The sequence below is a fragment of the Bos javanicus genome, chromosome 7 (assembly GCF_032452875.1).
Source record: "Bos javanicus breed banteng chromosome 7, ARS-OSU_banteng_1.0, whole genome shotgun sequence".
Classification (NCBI taxonomy): domain Eukaryota; kingdom Metazoa; phylum Chordata; class Mammalia; order Artiodactyla; family Bovidae; genus Bos; species Bos javanicus.
In genome coordinates, this window is record NC_083874.1 from 39,824,423 (window position 1) to 39,841,161 (window position 16,739).

Below are 16,739 nucleotides of genomic sequence, written 5' to 3' on the forward strand. Positions count from 1 at the left end.
CTTTACCCCGGTGGACTAGCATCTAGGATTTCTGGTTTTCATCTAGACTACTTAGGTTCAATTCCTGGGCACGGAACTAAGGTCCTGCTTCAGAATTGCTAATTGCCACCTCTCTGAGATCAGAACCTTGGTGTTGATGAGAAATAATCAACATGCCCCCCCCTCCCCAAATGGAATGACACACTTGTAATCTCTTTACCTTTCATGGTGTTATTCTTAGAGAAAGACTATGAAGAAGTTCTAGTCTTTACATACCAATTCTTGTATATAATGTGCAATTTCAAGAAGGCACAAGTCTCTTTCCATTGTTTAATAACAAAAGAAACATGTCAGACTTACTTTATTGGTGCAGATGATAATGTGAAGCCCAGAGAATGGAGTAACCTTGTCCAAGGTCACACAGTTCCTACAAGTAAGACTCCATCTCTGACCTTTGCATCACATTTCAGTGAGCGATGACTTCTGAATTGGATCTCCTTCTGCACTTTTAACATGAGTTCAGAAGAAAGACTGTCCCTAGCAATTCTGGGGAAATGGTAAGTAATATATATCTATGGGTCTTTATAAGATGAAAATAGAGGTGCTCGTGGAGGAAAGATTCATTGTGAAACTAATGATTACTCTGTTTTCTTGACATTTTCCATTCAATGCTTTCAGATTGCTAAACTCATAGCTTCATCCTAGCAAGGCAGAGGGTTCAATTTGTTCAAAGGAGGAAAACAAGCCACAAAAGAATCTGAGCTTATAGAGGAAGGAGAAGAACAAGAGAGGAAGCCCCAGAAGGGTAGGCATGTCTATATTCCCTATCTCTATCTCTCTCTATCTCCCCTGCATCTTCCACATCTTCTTGAAGGCCCTCATTACCTCCTTGTTCCTCAGGCTGTAAATGAGTGGGTTGAGCATTGGGGTGAGGATGGTATAGAAGATGGAGGTGGCTCGGTCCCCCACTGGAGTCCTAGCGGAGGCTCTCTGCATGTAGCTAAATATGGCTCCCCCATAGTAAAGACCCACCACAGCCAAGTGGGAGGAGCACGTGGACAGAGCCTTCTGTTTCCCCTCAGTGGACGTCATGCTAATTACAGCCATGAGGATCCGGGCATAGGAAGCCACAACGACCCCCAGGGGCAGCAGCAGCATGATCACGCAGCAAGCATAGATGAGGTCCTCAAAGAGGGATGTGTCTGCACAAGAGAGACGCAGCACGGCCGGGACCTCACAGAAGAAGTGGTCCACCTGGAGAGAGCCACAGTAGGGGAAGCTGAAGACCATCCCTACATCAATCACACTGTCAGTCACTCCACCCATCCAGGATGCCAAGGACATCAGACAGCAGGCCTTCCAGTTCATGAGCACAGGGTACCGCAGGGGGTGACACACGGCCACATACCTGTCATAGGCCATGACTGCCAGGAGGAAGCACTCAGCACTTACTACCGTGACCACTAAGAAGACCTGAGTGGCACAGCCACCCCGAGAGATGAACTTACTTCCCGAGAGGAAGTTCGCTGCCATCTTGGGCACCACTGCGCCCATTATGGTCAGGTCCATGATGGAAACCTGACTAAGAAAAAAGTACATGGGAGTATGCAGGCGCCTGTCAGCCTGGGTGAGCAGGAGGAAGAGGATGTTGCCGGCCAGGGCTGTAGCAGAGGCCAGAAGGACAAGGGAAAATAGGAAGAAGTCATATAGTGAGTAGCTGAACAGGCCCAAAAGGATAAAGTCTGATAGCGAGGTGTGGTTCCAGATGTCCATGGCCTTGACCCTGAGGGAAAAATAAATGAGTAAACATCAAAACGAAACAACTTACCTGGCATCTCCATCATATACGTGTACTGTCTCCTGTATCTTCTAGAGGACAGTAGCCAGCTCTCGGTCTTATCCCTGTCCTTTCCCTCTGCAATGAAATCCTTTTCCTCTCGTTTGTCCTCGATGGTTACCAAACAAGATTTGATCCTTATTTGTCTAGAAAACTAGTCAGTACGCCCCCAGAGAAAGGGGCCTAAATAATGCAAAGGGAGAGAGAGAGGGGGTTTTATGATAAATAGCTATAGGTTTAGGAAAAGTCGATACAGATTTAAGACTATGAGAGCATTGTAGTTTTCAATAGAGAGTAGGAGGAGGAAAAGTGTATAACAGATGTAAGAATAAATGCTATTAAAAACCTAAGGCTTTATTTTTCCCTTCCCCCATTTTCTTAGAGCATTTACTTTAGAGAAATTTGTAAGTTGTTTGAGTCTGGAATGTACACAAACAGTTTAAAAGTGAAATAACCTTCTAGCCAGCATTCAGACCCAGTAATGTCTTTCTCAAAAACTTGAGCCTCCAATTAAAATAAATTAATTAATTAAAAAAAACCTTGAGATCCATATCTTTTCATTCCAATCATCCAGGAAGATAGAGCCCCTACTTCCCCAGCTCTGTAGGAGGGCAGGATCCTAACTTCAGCAGGCACCTTGCTCCAAGTGGCAGAATTCTCTCTTGTCTTAGAATGAGAGAAGTTTGTTTTCCTTTGAATAAAGCCACTTAACCAACACAGTCACTCCAATTACCAGGTGAATCTAGAATGAACTCTGTGTGCCAAATGGTGCTGTCAAGTCTCTTATTTGAGAACTGGTTACTGTTTATCCTGAGAGCATGAATATAATGGATTATCCTTGCCTGGATGTAGAAAAGAGTGATATCCTTCTGTCTCTGCATTCACTTAGCAGATCACCAATAATGCACATCATATTCTGATTTAATGTTTATTCAAAACTAAAGCTGTTTTCTTTCTCTTATACCTTTTTGGAGAGGTTTTCAGGGTAGGAAGGAGATTTAGTTTTTGTTATATTTCTAGAGTCAGAAAATTGTGGCAGTGGGGAGAGAAATCCCAGGACATAGTGAATTGCACAATCATGCCAGCCCCTGGTGGCTCACATGATAAAGAATTTACCTGCAATGCAGGAGACTTGGGTTTGAACCCTGGGTCAGGAAGATCTCCTGGATGAGTGCCTGACAACCCACTCCAGTATTCTTACCTGGAGAATCCCTATGCACAGAGAAGCCTGGCAGGCTGCAGTCCATGGGGTCACAAAGAGTGGGAGATGACTGTGCAACTAAGCACAGCCAGCCAAGGGAGCCAGTGTAAGCTCGGGTAGGTAGATTCCTTGATCAGCACAGGCAGGAACACTGCAGTGACGCAGACACATGTGTGGCAGAGGCACAACAGATCTGTCTGCCCACTTTGTCTCAGTTCAGAGGCTGGAGAACAGATGATCAATGATAAAAATTTTCCCCAAGAAAACTAGGATTATCATATTTTGGTCTCCGATGCTGATAACACTTGTCACTTGACAGCAAGGAAGTATCTGTGTGTCCAGCCTGACACTATAATCTGAAGCCTGAAGTGAAACTACACATTTCTCAGTCACTTTCTGTCCTTATCTGTCAGGTCTTCCCTCACCTGCTTCAGCACCTACCACCCCTATTCCTTTCCCCACAGTTCATCTTTCACTCTGACCTATAAATCTCAACAGAAACGGGTTAAAGCCAAGCAATATGCAAAGATTTAGTCCTCAGGGCAATGCAGGAGCAAGTGGTGACCTGAGAAATCCCCTCACAGACTCTCCTCCAACTCTATAGCTCCAAATAAAAATATGTAGAACTAACCATTCAAGATGTTCTTCTGCTTCTTACAAAATCGATGAGCTCATGTCCCAGGTTTCTATCTCTAGTTGCAGAGCAGATATCCTGGGAGACCCAACTGAGCTCATAATGACCCCAGGGAATAGATAGAACCTCCACCTCAAAGAAGAAGCCAAAATTAATGACATGGCCTCAGGATACAGTTCATTCCCCATAGCCCTGGCTCTGAAAAGCACCCCAGACTCCCTTCTAAGCAAAGGAAGGACCCATCCCTTGACATGTCCACCTACACTTCCCTCAGGACTCTTAACCCTCACTTCACCCATGGGAGCTAGGAGAGAATGTGATCACCACTGAGTATCAGAGGGATTATCTAGCTACATTCCGGAAGTTTGGTCATGGATGATGAAGTGGTCCCTGATCAGTTAACCTATGAAACTTGTACTCAAGTGACGTCCTATACCTTTATGGACTTGATTGTTGGTTTTTGGTTTCCATTCAAGAAGCTATATTTGTGCACTATGCAATGAAACAAAGAGCAGCCACATGAGGGAAGCAAAGGGTCTTTCTTCAGAGCTTTCGATAGCAAAAGGGTCAGCCACTGTTACTTGCATTTTGGCAGAGACACAAAGGCAGGCAGAGGAATGGGAAAGCTTTGGAAAAAGAGAAGCTCCACATGTGCCCTGATTGGAGAATATCGGTGTGGTGAATCTGTTGGCAGTCTCATCAACAGCACCGATATTGGTAGTGTACATATTTGGCTTTTTTTGGTTGGCCTTAACTTGGAAGTGGGGCAAAAAATTAGGGAAGTTGTCAGTTATTAATCGAGCCTTAGACATTTGGGGCCTATTTTTACAGAAGTGATTGTTAAGCTTCCTATATTGTTACCCAAGTGAACACTCTATCTTCTACAAGACTGCCTTCCTGGCTGGACTGTTTATGATTGACAAGAGGGTTGATTTCCTTGGCAAGTTCTTGCAGTTTGTGGGTCAGAGTTCTTTTTTTAAATATGGTCCATTGTCTGCGTATTCAATCTCTCAGCAGCTCTAAATGTGAATATCACATTGCTGCATTTTAATATGAAAACTGTTAAGAGAGAGTTCTAAGAGTTCTCATACAAGGAAAAAAAATTTGTATTTATATGAGATGATAAGTAAAGTTAATTAAATTTTGTGATAATCTCATAATGTATTTACATCAAATCATTATGCTGTACACTTGAAACTTATACAGTGCTATATGTCAGTTATATCTCACTAAAACTGGGAGGAAAAAAGAACACTCACCATAAAGAAGGTTCTAAAAATGCTGGAAAAAAAGGAAGAAAAAAAAAGAAAAAGTGTGGGTATATACAATGGGTTACAATTCATCCATTAAAAAATAAGAAATCCTGCCATGTGCAACAATACAGATGAATTTTGAAAGCATTCTGCTAAGTGAGATAAATCAGACAGAGAAAGACAAATACTCCATGATCTCACTTATATATAGAATCTAAAAACAAAAACAAAACCCCTCATAGAAACAGTTTCTAGCTGGGAGGTGGTGGGTAGGGGACATGATGAATCATCATTCAGATCACAGTCATCTGCATATCTGAGGTTATTGATATTTCTCCCGGCAATTCATTCAGCTGCTTCAGTTGTGTCCAACTCAGGAAGCAAGGATTCTATCTTCCTTGATGATTACATTTCAAAGAGATGGATTTTAGATCCTTGAAAAGACATTCCTGATTCAGAAGTTTGGTTAGAGATTATTTTACTTTAAAAAGATTGATCAGATCAGATCAGATCAGTCGCTCAGTCGTGTCCGACTCTTTGTGACCCCATGAATCGCAGCACACCAGGCCTCCCTGTCCATCACCAACTCCTGGAGTTCACTCAAACTCACGTCCATTGAGTCAGTGATGCCATCCAGCCATCTCATCCTCTGTCGTCCCCTTCTCATCCTGCCCCCAATCCCTCCCAGCATCAGAGTCTTTTCCAATGAGTCAACTCTTCTCATGAGGTGGCCAAAGTACTGGAGTTTCAGCTTTAGCATCATTCCCTCCAAAGAAATTCCAGGGCTGATCTCCTTCAGAATGGACTGGTTGGATCTCCTTGCAGTCCAAGGGACTCTCAAGAGTCTTCTCCAACACCACAGTTCAAAAGCATCAATTCTTTGGCGCTCAGCCTTCTTCACAGTCCAACTCTCACATCCATACATGACCACAGGAAAAACCATAGCCTTGACTACACGAACCTTTGTTGGCAAAGTAATGTCTCTGCTTTTAAATATGCTATCTAGGTTGGTCATAACTTTCCTTCCAAGGAGTAAGCGTCTTTTAATTTCGTGGCTGCCGTCACCATCTGCAGTGATTTTGGAGCCCCAAAAAATAAAGTCTGACACTGTTTCCACTGTTTCCCCATTTATTTCCCATGAAGTGGTGGGACCAAATGCCATGATCTTCGTTTTCTGAATGTTGAGCTTTAAGCCAACTTTTTCACTCTCCACTTTCACTTTTGTCAAGAGGCTTTTTAGTTCCTCTTCACTTTTTGCCATAAGGGTGGTGTCATCTGCATATCTGGGGTTATTGATATTTCTCCCGGCAATCTTGATTCCAGTTTGTGTTTCTTCCAGTCCAGCGTTTCTCATGATGTGCTCTGCTAATAAGTTAAATAAACAGGGTGACAATATACAGCCTTGACGAACTCCTTTTCCTATTTGGAACCAGTCTGTTCTTCCATGTCCAGTTCTAACTGTTGCTTCCTGGCCTGCGTATAAATTTCTCAAGAGGCAGATCAGGTGGTCTGGTATTCCCATCTCTTTCAGAATTTTCCACAGTTTATTGTGATCCACACAGTCAAAGGCTTTGGCATAGTCAATAAAGCAGAAATAGATGTTTTTATGGAACTCTCTTGCTTTTTCTATGATCCAGTGGATGTTGGCAATTTGATCTCTGGTTCCTCTGCCTTTTCTAAAACCAGCTTGAACATCAGGAAGTTCACGGTTCACATATTGCTGAAGCCTGGCTTCGAGAATTTTGAGCATTACTTCACTAGTGTGTGAGATGAGTGCAATTGTGTGGTAGTTTGAGCATTCTTTGGCATTGCCTTTCTTTGGGATTGGAATGAAAACTGACTTTTACAGTCCTGTGGCCACTGCTGAGTTTTCCAAATTTGCTGGCATATTGAGTGCAGCACTTTCACAGCATCATCTTTCAGGATTTGGAATAGCTCAACTGGAATTCCATCACCTCCACTAGCTTTGTTCATAGTGATGCTTGCTAAGGCCCACTTGACTTCACATTCCACGATGTCTGGCTCTAGGTCAGTGATCACACCATCGTGATTATCTAGGTCGTGAAGATCTTTTTTGTACAGTTCTTCTGTGTATTCTTGCCACCTCTTCTTAATATCTTCTGCTTCTGTTAGGTCCATACCATTTCTGCCTTTATTGAGCTCATCTTTGCATGAAATGTTCCTTTGGTATCTCTGATTTTCTTGAAGAGATCCCTAGTCTTTCCCATTCTGTTGTTTTCCTCTATTTCTTTGCATTGATCGCTGAAGAAGGCTTTCTTATCTCTTCTTGCTATTCTTTGGAACTCTGCATTCAGATGTTTATATCTTTCCTTTTCTCCTTTGCTTTTCACTTCTCTTCTTTTCACAGCTATTTGTAAGGCCTCCCCAGACAGCCATTTTGCTTTTTTGCATTTCTTTTCTGCGGGAATGGTCTTGATCCCTGTCTCCTGTACAATATCACGAACCTCATTCCATAGTTCATCAGGCACTCTATCTATCAGACCTAGTCCCTTAAATCTATTTCTCACTTCCACTGTATAATCATAAGGAATTTGATTTAGGTCATACCTGAATGGTTTAGTGGTTTTCCCTACTTTCTTCAATTTAAGTCTGAATTTGGCCATAAGGAGTTCATGGTCTGAGCCACAGTCAGCTCCTGGTCTTGTTTTTGCTGACTGTATAGAGCTTCTCCATCTTTGGCTGCAAAGAATATAATCAATCTGATTTCGGTGTTGACCATCTGGTGATGTCCATGTATAGAGTCTTCTCTTGTGTTGTTGGAAGAGGGTGTTTGTTATGATCAGTGCATTTTCTTGGCAAAACTGCCCTGCTTCATTCCGTATTCCAAGGCCAAATTTGCCTGTTACTCCAGGTGTTTCTTGACTTCCTACTTTTGCATTCCAGTCCCCTATAGTGAAAAGGACATCTTTTCTAAAAGGTCTTGTAGGTCTTCATAGAACCGTTCAACTTCAGCTTCTTCAGCGTTACTGGTTGGGGCATAGACTTGGATTACTGTGATATTGAATGGTTTGTCTTGGAAACAAACAGAGATCATTCTGTTGTTTTTGAGATTGCATCCAAGTACTGCATTTCAGACTCTTTTGTTGACCATGATGGCCACTCCATTTCTTCTGAGGAATTCCTGCCCGCAGTAGTAGATATAATGGTCATCTGAGTTAAATTCACCCATTCCAGTCCATTTCAGTTCGCTGATTCCTAGATTCACTCTTGGAATTCACTCCTAGATTCATTACTGATTCACTCTTGCCATCTCTTGTTTGACCACTTCCAATTTGCCTTGATTCATGGACCTGACATTCCAGGTTCCTATGCAATATTGCTCTTTATAGCATCGGACCTTGCTTCTATCACCAGTCACATCCACAGCTGGGTATTGTTTTTGTTTTGGCTCCATCCCTTCATTCTTTCTGGAGTTATTTCTCCACTGATCTCCAGTAGCATATTGGGCACCTACTGACCTGGGAAGTTTCTCTTTCAGTATCCTATCATTTTGCCTTTTCATACTGTTCATGGGGTTCTCATGGCAAGAATACCAAAGTGGTTTGCCATTCCCTTCTCCAGTGGACCACATTCTGTCAAATCTCTATAGCTTATCAATCCCTGGGCTTCCCAGGTGGCACTAGTGGTAAAGAACCCATCTGCCAATGCAGGTAGACGTAAGAGACACGGGTTCAGTCCTTTGTTCAGGAAGATCCCCCGGAGGAGGGCAGGATACCCCACTCCAGTATTCTTACCTGAAAAATCCCTTGTATAGAGGAACCTGGTGGGTTACAGTCCATAGGGTCGCAAAGAGGCACAACTAAAGCGACTTTGCACGCATTCACTTACCTTATCAGAGACATAAGGAAGTTACAATTATACTTCTTCTAAGTAATTGCTAAGGAAAGAGGGAGGTAGGAGTCTCTTCCTTTGTTTTCAAGTTGGTTTGTCCTTACATCTATTCCCCCCTTTCCCACCTCCTCTCTCTTTCTCTCTCTTCACACCCAAGACTCACTGCTGCTGCTGCTGCTAAGTCGCTTCAGTCGTGTCCGACTCTGTGCGACCCCATAGATGGCAGCCTATCAGGCTCCACCATCCCTGGGATTCTCCAGGCAAGAACAGTGGAGCGGGTTGCCATTTCCTTCTCCAGTGCATGAAAGTGAAAGTGAAGTCGCTCAGTCATGTCTGACTCTTCGCGACCCCATGGACTGCAGTCTACCAGGCTCCTCCGTCCATGGGATTTTCCAGGCAAGAGTACTGGAGTGGGGTGCCATTGCCTTCTCCGCGAGACTCATTAGAGGAAGAAATTTTCCTCTACTTGTCTAGGTTTTCAGGATGGTCTAAGAATTAAATTCACCTGATACACATTTACTGGAGAAAATCAAACACAGGTTTAATAACTTTCGTATGTGGGAGAGACCCAAGAAAAGTGATTAACTCACCAAAAGGACAAAAGTGAAAATGAAAGTCCTTCAGTCCGACTCTTTGCGACCCTGTGGAAAGGACCTCACCTTAAATACTATCTTGGCTTTCAATACAAAAGAGGATGTTGGCGATTGTGGTTTGTGACTATTTACATGGTGATGAAAAAGCAAATGTTTGGTAAATAAATGTTTGCTGGGCTATGCAGCGACAATGGGAAACTGAGTGGCCTCTGATCTCTAAGGCCCTCCCTAGAGTCTGCTCTCACACACAGGTACACTGAGTCCATGTTCTTTGCAGATTTCTCTTTTGGTACTCTTTTAGGTACTTGGGGTGAAAGTCAGTTTCTTCTTTAGTCTTTTCAGCTCTAAGTAAATCCATATGCTAAGGAGAAATTTGGGGGTGACAAATTTTATTTTCCATATCTTTTTAAATGTATATTGCCTTTGCCTAAATCTACAGCTATTCACCTGTTATTTAAAGCTCCTCTCTCTCCCTTTCATTCTCTGATTCTCCTCCTCTGCAGGCCTGCTTCTTAGTCTTTCAAGAGAAATAAGATCAAATCCTGCTTGATAATCACTGATGTCAACTGAGATGAAATGAATTTTCATGGCAGGAGGAAAGGATGGGGCTATATCAGAGATCTGAGGTAGAAATGGAAGATGGTTATTTTCCTTATGTGATGGAGTTGTCTGGTAAGTTATATTGTTTTTATGCTTGCTTTTTCTTCCCTCAGGGTCAATGCCATGAACATCTGGAATGACACCTCCCTATCAGAATTTATCCTTTTGGGTCTGTTCAGCTACTCACCATATGAATTCTTCCTTTCCCCCTTGTCCTTCTGGCCTCTGCTACTGCCCTGGCTGGCAACATCCTCTTCCTCCTGCTCACTCAGGCTGACAGGCCACTGCACATCCCCATGTACTTTTTTTTCAGCCAGCTCTCTATCATGGACCTGACCACGATGGGTACAGTGGTGCCCAAGATGGCAGCCAACTTTATCTCAGGAAGTAACTTCATGTCTCAGGGCGGCTGTGCTACTCAGGTCTTCTAAATGGTCAGTGCTTCTTCCTGGCAGTCATAGCCTATGACAGGTACATGTACATGGCTGTGTGTCACACCCTGCGATAGGTACCCTGTGCCCATGAAATGGAAGATTTGCTATCTGATAGCCTGGCATCCTGGGTGAGTGGAGTAACTGATTAACGTGGGCATGGTCTTCAGCTTCCCCTACTGTGGCTCTCTCAGATGGACCACTTCTTCTGTGAGTTTTCCACCCTGCTGCACCTCTCTTGTGCAGACACATCCCTCTTTGAGGACCTCATCTATGCTTGCTGTGTGGTCATGCTGCTGCTGCCCCTGGGGGTCATTGTGGCTTCCTATGCCTGGGTCCTCACTGCTGTGATTAACATGACCTCCACTGAGGGGGAAACAGAAGGCTCTGACCACAGCTTCTTTCACCCAGCTCTGGTGCCCTTACCCTGGGGGAGCCATCTTTAGGTACATGCAGAAAGCCTCTGCTGGGACATCAGTGGGAGAATGAGCCACCTTCATCTTCTATACCATCTTTACCCCAATGCTCAACGCACTTATTTACAGACTGAGTAACATGGAGGTAATGAGAGCCCGGAAGAAAGTTCTAGGGATATGGAGAATGTAGTCATGTCCACCCTTCTGGGGTTTCCTCTCTTGATTTTGTCTTTCCTCTGCAATCTCAAGTCTTCTTGTGGCTCAGACTTCCTCCTCAGTACAAATTGGGCCCTTGTGCCTAGTTGGGGTGAGGCTATGAGCCGAGCAATCTGAAAATATTTGGATACAAGAGGTCAGTGTAACAGATGATAAGTGATCAGTATCACAATGAATCTTTCCTCCATTGAGCACCACTCTCCATGCAATAAAGGACTGTAGATATATTATTTACCTTTTCCCCAGGTTTGCTAGGGAAAGTCTGTCTTCTGAACTGCATGTTAAAAGTAAGCAAGGAGTAGAAAGAGATTCAAAACTCATTGTTCACTGAAATGAGGTGCAAAGATCAGAGGTGGCCTGAGATGTAGAAACTGTGCAGCTTGGACAAAGTTACTTCATTCTCTGGGCTTCACTTTATCATCTGCATCAACATTGTTGTCATTCATTTGCTCAGTCGCATCTGACTCTGCAACCCCATAGTCCACAGCACGCCAGGTTTCCCTGTTCTACACTGTCTCCCAGAGTTTGTTTAAACTCATGTCCATTGAGTCAATGTGCAATCCAACCATCTCATCCTCTGTCACCCCCTTTTCCTCCTTCTCTCTATCTTTCCCAGCTTCAGGGCACCATATATAGTGAAATTGCTCAGTCATGTCTGACTCTTTGTGATCCCATGGAGTGTAGCCTATCAGGCTCCTCTGTCCATGGGATTTTCCAGGCAATAGTACTGGAGTAGATTGCCATTTCCTTCTCCAGGAATCTTCCCAACCCAGGGGTTGAACCCGGGTCTCCCACATTGTAGACACATGCTTTACTGTCTGAGCCACCAGTACCATAGCTACTAGTAAAGTAAGTCCAATATTTCATGGCACTAACTACTAATTGGGATTTCCCTGGTGGCTTAGATGTTAAAGAATATGCCTGCAATGTGGGAGACCGGGTTCGGTTCCTGGGTGGGGAAGATCCCCTGGAGAATGGAATGGCTACCTAATCCAGTATTCTTGCCTGAGAAATCCATGGACAGAGGAGCTTAGTGTAACACAAACTCAAGTTCAATGTTTCTGATGGTGTTAAGCAATATGATGAGATTTGTCCTTTCTTGAAATTGTACTTTAAATATAAGTATCAATGTGTAAAATATCAAAGAAAAACAGCTATAACTTCTTTTTAGTCTTCTTACATGAAAAATACCTTGGGAAGTTCAGAGATTGCAAATTTGTCATTCCATGCTAGTAGGAATTTGAGGGAAGATTGATTCTTTATCACTGATACCATGTTTAGAAGGGAAATAAGGTATGAGGAGAAAACTTCAGCAAGAACTGGCTTCTATCATGTTTCTATCACAAGAACTCTGGAGAGATTTGTGAAATAATCTCTTAAGCCATGCCTTCTACAAACATGTCCCTGAATAGAGTCTACCAAAAAATCCCCCCTCAATCATTCCATTTTCACTACTCCCAAGAGACCTGCACTCATATCCTGAGAGCCTAGGGCTTTTGGGCACCAAGTTGGTGTGTACACACAGTAGTGAAGGAGGGGGCACAGTCCAGTCCTGGGAGAGTTTGGAGCCTAGATACTGATGCAAAGTGTTCCAGGCAGAGGGGACAGCTGAGCAAAGGCTGAGGACGGTGTTCTAAAGCAGAGAGCACCAGGGAGAGTCTGAGGGAGAGCTGGCCAGAAAGCACAGCCCACATCTCGTACAGCCTGATAGATATTTGGAAACGTAGAGCTTTGAGTAGAGAGGAGGTATGATCTACCCCTTTTTTTATAAAATTACCCTGTACCGTGTAGAAGCCACCACAAGGCTCCCATAGTTATTAAGATGAGATGGCATCTTGGCATCTCATGGCAAGAGATCATGGCACTTCAACTGTGGTGGAAATTTAAGATAGCGGAAGTAGGCAAGTTCTGGGTACTTGTCTTTGGTCTTTTTTAAAAATTAAGTATAGTTAATTTATAAAGATGTGTTAGTTTCAAGTGTACAGCAAAATGATCCTATATATGAATGTGTGTGTTCATACATAGCATATATATATATATATATACCCTGTGCTATACAGTATTCTGGGTACATTTAGAAGGTTAAGTCAGCTTATTAATTAATGGTTTTAGCTCATGGTTTTAGCAAGGATAAAATGAGTAACTTCATTTAACATACTGTGCACTATGAGCTCTTTGTTAGTTCTTTCTATTAAAAATGCATATATATTTTAATAATCAACAATTCCTTTAAAAGTGATGGGCAATTTTGTGCCATTTAAAGGAAGCAAGTTTTCAGGTGGTTCTTTATAATGTCAATGAGTTTTTGGGTAGATGTATTATAGACCAACATGTGTGCTGCCCAACATTTCATTCTGCAACCTCCCTAGTGTCCAAGGGCACTTGGTCCTGGTCACTCCTTCCTCCCACTTCTCACAGACACAAGTTTCTAGTTGTACTAGACCATCCCCACACCACATCTCCTCCCTCTCCCTTATGGGCTCCATTGGAAGCTATGAGTAGGTGGGCATCATCACACACCCCTAGCCCAGGATCAGACCTCCTGTGCACCTGCAGGGACGATGAACCAGGTGGACAGGCAGTGCTGATGACATGAGAGCTGTCTGCCTTGTTGAAGTCAAAGAATCGTACCTTCACCACCAGCCCCAGGTGAAGGGACAGTTCTCCAGCAGAAGGACCCTCTGGCCTGGAGGGGTTGATCATTGCGGGGATCAGCCCTGGGGCTGATCATGACCACCTCCTCCATCAACCAGGGTTCCACCCAGTGTGTGGGGTTCTGGGACCTTCACCTCTGCTCTCCTCAGCTTAAGCGAGGCTTACCTTAGCCAAAAGGTGCAAGTTCCACAGGTGAAGAGGTTTCTGTACAGATCTTCCTCTATTTACCATGCAGTTAAGTATGGATAAATATACTCTAGTTGAAAATAGTATAAATTGAAAATGCATTTAATACATCAGAACTACATGTCACTGCCCAGTACTGTAAGAGAGTTTTGTACCTTATATCACAAGCTAGATTCAAGATTGCCAGGAGAAATATCAATAACCTCAGGTATGCAGGTGACACCACCCTCATGGCAGAAAGTGAAGAAGAACTAAAGAGCCTCTTGATGAAAGTGAAAGAGGAGAGTGAAAAAGTTGGCTTAAAACTCAACATTCAGGAAACTAAGATGATGGCATTTGGTCCCATCACTTCATGGAAAATAGATGGGGAAGCAATGGAAACAGTGACAGGTTTTATTTTGCAAAAATCACTGCAGATGATGAGTGCAGCCATGAAATTAAAAGACGCTTACTCCTTGGAAGGAAAGTTATGACCGACCTAGACAGCATATTAAAAAGCAGAAACATTACTTTGCCAACAACAGTCCATCTAGTCAAAGCTATGGTTTTTCCACTAGTCATGTATGGATGTGAGAGTTGGACTATAAGGAAAGCTGAGCGCTGGAGAACTGATGCTTTTGAACTGCTTTTGAACTGTTAGAGAAGACTCTTGAGAGTCCCTTGGACTGCAAGGAGGTCCAACCAGTCCATCCTAAAGGAAATCAGTCCTGAATATTCATTGGGAAGACTGATGCTGAAGCTGAAACTCCAATACTTGGGCCACCTGATGCGAAGAACTGACTCATTTGAAAAGTCCCTGATGCTGGGAAAGATTGAAGGCGGGAAGAGAAGGGGACAACAGGGGATGAGGTGGTGGGATGGCATCACCGACTCAATGGACATGAATTTGTGTAGACTCCAGGAGTTGGTGATGTACAGGGAGGCCTTGCATGCTGCAGTCCATGGGGTTGCAAATAGTTGAACACGACTGAGAGACTGAACTGAACTGAACTGAACTGATCATTATCCTGGGAAAATTACAAAATTCAAAGTTTGAACAGTTTCTACTGAAGGCATATTACTTTCATACCATTGTAAAGTTGAACCATTTTAAATCTCACTACTGTAAGTTGGAAGGGCTTCCCTGGTGGCTCAGTGGTAAGGAACCCACCTGCCAATGCAGAAGTCATGGGTTGGATTACTGGGTCAGGAAGATCCCCTGGAGAAGGAAATAGAAACCCACTCCAGGATTCTTGCCTGGGAAATCTCATGAACAGAAGAGCCTGGTGGCATCCATGGGGTCACAAAGAGTTGGACACGACTTGGCAACTAAACAACAACAACAATAAACTGTAAAGATGTCTGGGGACATCTTTGTATATCTATAGACAATTAGATGGACATGAATGTATCAAGTGATTTCCAGGTGTCAAGTCCCACATGAAACTCCAAAATAGTACTACTCTGATGTCACTTATGTCTTTGTGGGAGAAAATTGATGATCAAAGCTGTAGGAATGGTATGAATATCGATGCCTCCATTTTCCTTTTTTCTTTTGCCTTTTTCTTCAATAATGAAGTCTCAATCTCATTATCTGTTTATCTTTGATTTTCTTTCAGTTTCTTTCAGTTTGAATATGATATGCCTAAAGTTTAGGACTTGTTTTGGTGTGTTTTGGGCATTCATTTTTTTATTGAGGCATAATTGACATATCACATTATATTAGTTTCAGATGTACAACATAATGATTTAATATTTGTGTTTATTGCAAAACAATCACCACAATAAGTATAGTTAACATGGATTACCATACATAATTTCAATATTTCTCTTCTGATGTGAACTTTAAGATCTACTCTCTTAGAAATTTCAAATATGCCATAAAGTATTATTAACTATAGTCATTATTAACCATGCTGTACATTACATTCCCAAAGATATATTTATTTTATAGGTTGTACCTTTTGACCCTCTTGAAACATTTTGCCAACCCTTCCGAATCGCCTCTGGCAACAACCAGTCTCTACACTTTATCTGTGACTATATTTTTTCTCTTTTTTTAGATTCCACATATAAATGAGATCATCAAGTATTTGTCATTCTCTGTCTGACTCATTTCACTTAGTGTAATGCCCTCAAGGTTCATCCATGTTGTCACAAATAACAAAATCTTCATCTTTCTTCTGGCTGAATAACATTCTGTGTTATTTACATATGTATAACATTCCGTTATATGTATATATGTGTAAATATTTAAATAACATGGAATGTTATTTACATATATATGTAATGACATTCAGCCAGTGTGGAATGACATTAATACCAATTTTATAACATCAGATCAGATCAGTCGCTCAGTCGTGTCCAACTCTTTGTGACACCATGAATCGCAGCCCGCCAGGCCTCCCTGTCCATCACCAACTCCCGGAGTTCACTCAGACTCACGTCCATCGAGTCAGTGATGCCATCCAGCCATCTCATCCTCTGTCATCCCCTTCTCCTCTTGCCCCCAATCCCTCCCAGCATCAGAGTCTTTTCCAATGAGTCAACTCTAAGCATGAGGTGGCCAAAGTACTGGAGTTTCAGCTTTAGCATCATTCCTTCCAAAGAAATCCCAGGGCTGATCTCCTTCAGAATGGACTGGTTGGATCTCCTTGCAGTCCAAGGGACTCTCAAGAGTCTTCTCCAACACCACACTTCAAAAGCATCAATTCTTCGGTGCTATATATATAAATAACATGTGTACATATATATGTATATATACATATCATATTTTCTTTATCCAGTCACCCATTGGTGAACTCAGGCTGTTTGCACATCTTGGCCATTATAAATAATGTTGCAGTGAAGAAGGTGTGTAGATATCTTTTTGAGTTAGTGTTTTCATTTTCCTTGGATAAATACTCA

At 42.7% G+C, this 16,739-nt stretch overlaps 1 protein-coding gene across 1 annotated transcript; it reads right to left on the reverse strand.

Annotated features, from left to right (window-relative positions):
- Positions 1–819: 819 nt before the first annotated feature.
- On the reverse strand, positions 820–1,752 carry LOC133252096 (olfactory receptor 2M3-like). Its single transcript, XM_061424820.1, has one exon. It carries the CDS (start codon positions 1,750–1,752, stop codon positions 820–822), a length of 933 nt encoding a protein of 310 aa, XP_061280804.1.
- Positions 1,753–16,739: the final 14,987 nt, after the last annotated feature.